This window comes from Fukomys damarensis, unplaced genomic scaffold (assembly GCF_012274545.1).
Source record: "Fukomys damarensis isolate Sample0158 unplaced genomic scaffold, DMR_v1.0_HiC HiC_scaffold_58693, whole genome shotgun sequence".
Taxonomy (NCBI): domain Eukaryota; kingdom Metazoa; phylum Chordata; class Mammalia; order Rodentia; family Bathyergidae; genus Fukomys; species Fukomys damarensis.
In genome coordinates this window covers 1-1,560 of record NW_022959605.1, presented here as the reverse complement: position 1 = coordinate 1,560, position 1,560 = coordinate 1, and the positions used below count along the sequence as shown (strand labels likewise).

Below are 1,560 nucleotides of genomic sequence, written 5' to 3'. Positions count from 1 at the left end.
GTGATGTGTAAACAGACTTTCAAATGTCGGAGATAAAAGAGCAAAAACCGAAACCAAGAGCCTACATGACAGGGATTCCTACCTTCTTTTTGGAGTGGCTTCTTTCTTCCTCCTTTGTAGCTTTGCTATTTTTTCCAGCTCGGGACACCTTCTGATCCCCAGATTGCTTGATGGTGATCTTGATCTCAGGTGGGCAGATATAGTTCTCCAGATTCTTCGGGGGTTTCTTTGCCCTCTTTGTGGTCTGAATCTTCAGCTTCAGACTCCCCTCAGTGAAGTTGGCCTCCTTGATGGAAAACTCCTGCTCTTCCAAGCCATCGCCTGCCACCCATTTCTCACTGTCTGCATTGGAGTTGGAATCCACATCCCTTCCTGAGCCCAGTTCATCCTCCTCCTCTGGCTCCATGCGTTCTCCACCCACTGGGATGCTCTTCCCAGGTCCTGGACTGGACAGCAAAGGTTCTCCTGTACAGCCAGGAGCAGCTGGGGGCTTGGCTAAGGAGACCGGCAGGAATTCCGACTCACTCCCTCTTTGCCGGGAGCTGCTCAAGATTTCTCTGGACTCCATGACAATCCTACAGTCTTTAGGAGTTCTCAGGAGGGGGAAGGGAGACAGGCAAAAGGAAAGCAAGAAGACGGGACACCGAAAATTCCAAGAACAAACTAGTCCAGCTTCTGGGTTCAGAGAACCAGGGATGGAGACACGGTGAGGTGTTCAGAAGAGATCAGATCTGCAACTGAGAAGCAAAGAGATAATTAACTGTGGCAGGAAGGAGCATGACCCTAAAAGTTAGTTGATCTAAGTTCCAGAACTTCCTTTTCACTTATCTGTAACATCAGGAAAAAATGATGGAAAGAAATTCAACCAGCATGGGCACATCCCCAAATTGTATCACACTGGAATAGAGGGGGAAACAGACTGACACATGCCTTCATAATGGGTTGTTATACATTTTTATGACTGCAAGCCCCAAAATAAAGATAAGAGGGGCGAGTCATTCAGCTAGTAACGAGATCGAGGCTTCTTACATTGAAGCCACAGCTGGCTGAGTCACCAGCAAAACCAGCCATGACGAAAGGGAAGTCTCAAGTACTAATGCTCCGGTCTGTGGGAACCACAACTGAGTGGCTCCTTGCAGCACTTCCCTCACCCATGTGAAGAACAGTTTGCAGCACTGGTCAAAACCCCCAGCTGCCTAGGCCAAGCTTCCACTCCTTAGAGGAAGGGTACTTGTTTAGTGGACTTCTTAACTGTTCTTTCTATCTCACTTTTATTGTGCATTGTTGCAATTATGCAAAGTCTTCTCTCTGTTTCTTAAAACAAATGCAAAGCTCAAAGAAAGAAAACAAAAAGATCTCAATGGGAAATCTCATATAACACTATGATTAATGCAGAACAAACTCGAAAACATATTTCCATCAGAACTGAGAAAGATAATCATTTTCAATTATTCAGATAAAAATAGCCATTCTGGACAATTTTAATTCCTTTCTCATTCCTTACATGAAATGACATTGTGTGTAAATAGCACAGAGGGAGAGAGGGAGGGAGAGAGGGAG

The 1,560-nt window shown here is 45.4% G+C and overlaps 1 protein-coding gene across 1 annotated transcript; it reads right to left on the bottom strand.

Moving 5' to 3' along the window:
• Window positions 1-22: 22 nt before the first annotated feature.
• Window positions 23-811, bottom strand: LOC104860224 (SET-binding protein-like). The gene has a single exon (XM_033760671.1). It carries the CDS (start codon window positions 566-568, stop codon window positions 62-64), a length of 507 nt encoding a protein of 168 aa, XP_033616562.1. The 5' UTR covers window positions 569-811; the 3' UTR covers window positions 23-61.
• Window positions 812-1,560: the final 749 nt, after the last annotated feature.

Bases quoted from the DNA above. Each gene is read 5' to 3' on its own strand.
- LOC104860224 (XM_033760671.1), bottom strand. From the start codon at position 568: ATGGAGTCCAGAGAAATCTTGAGCAGCTCCCGGCAAAGAGGGAGTGAG.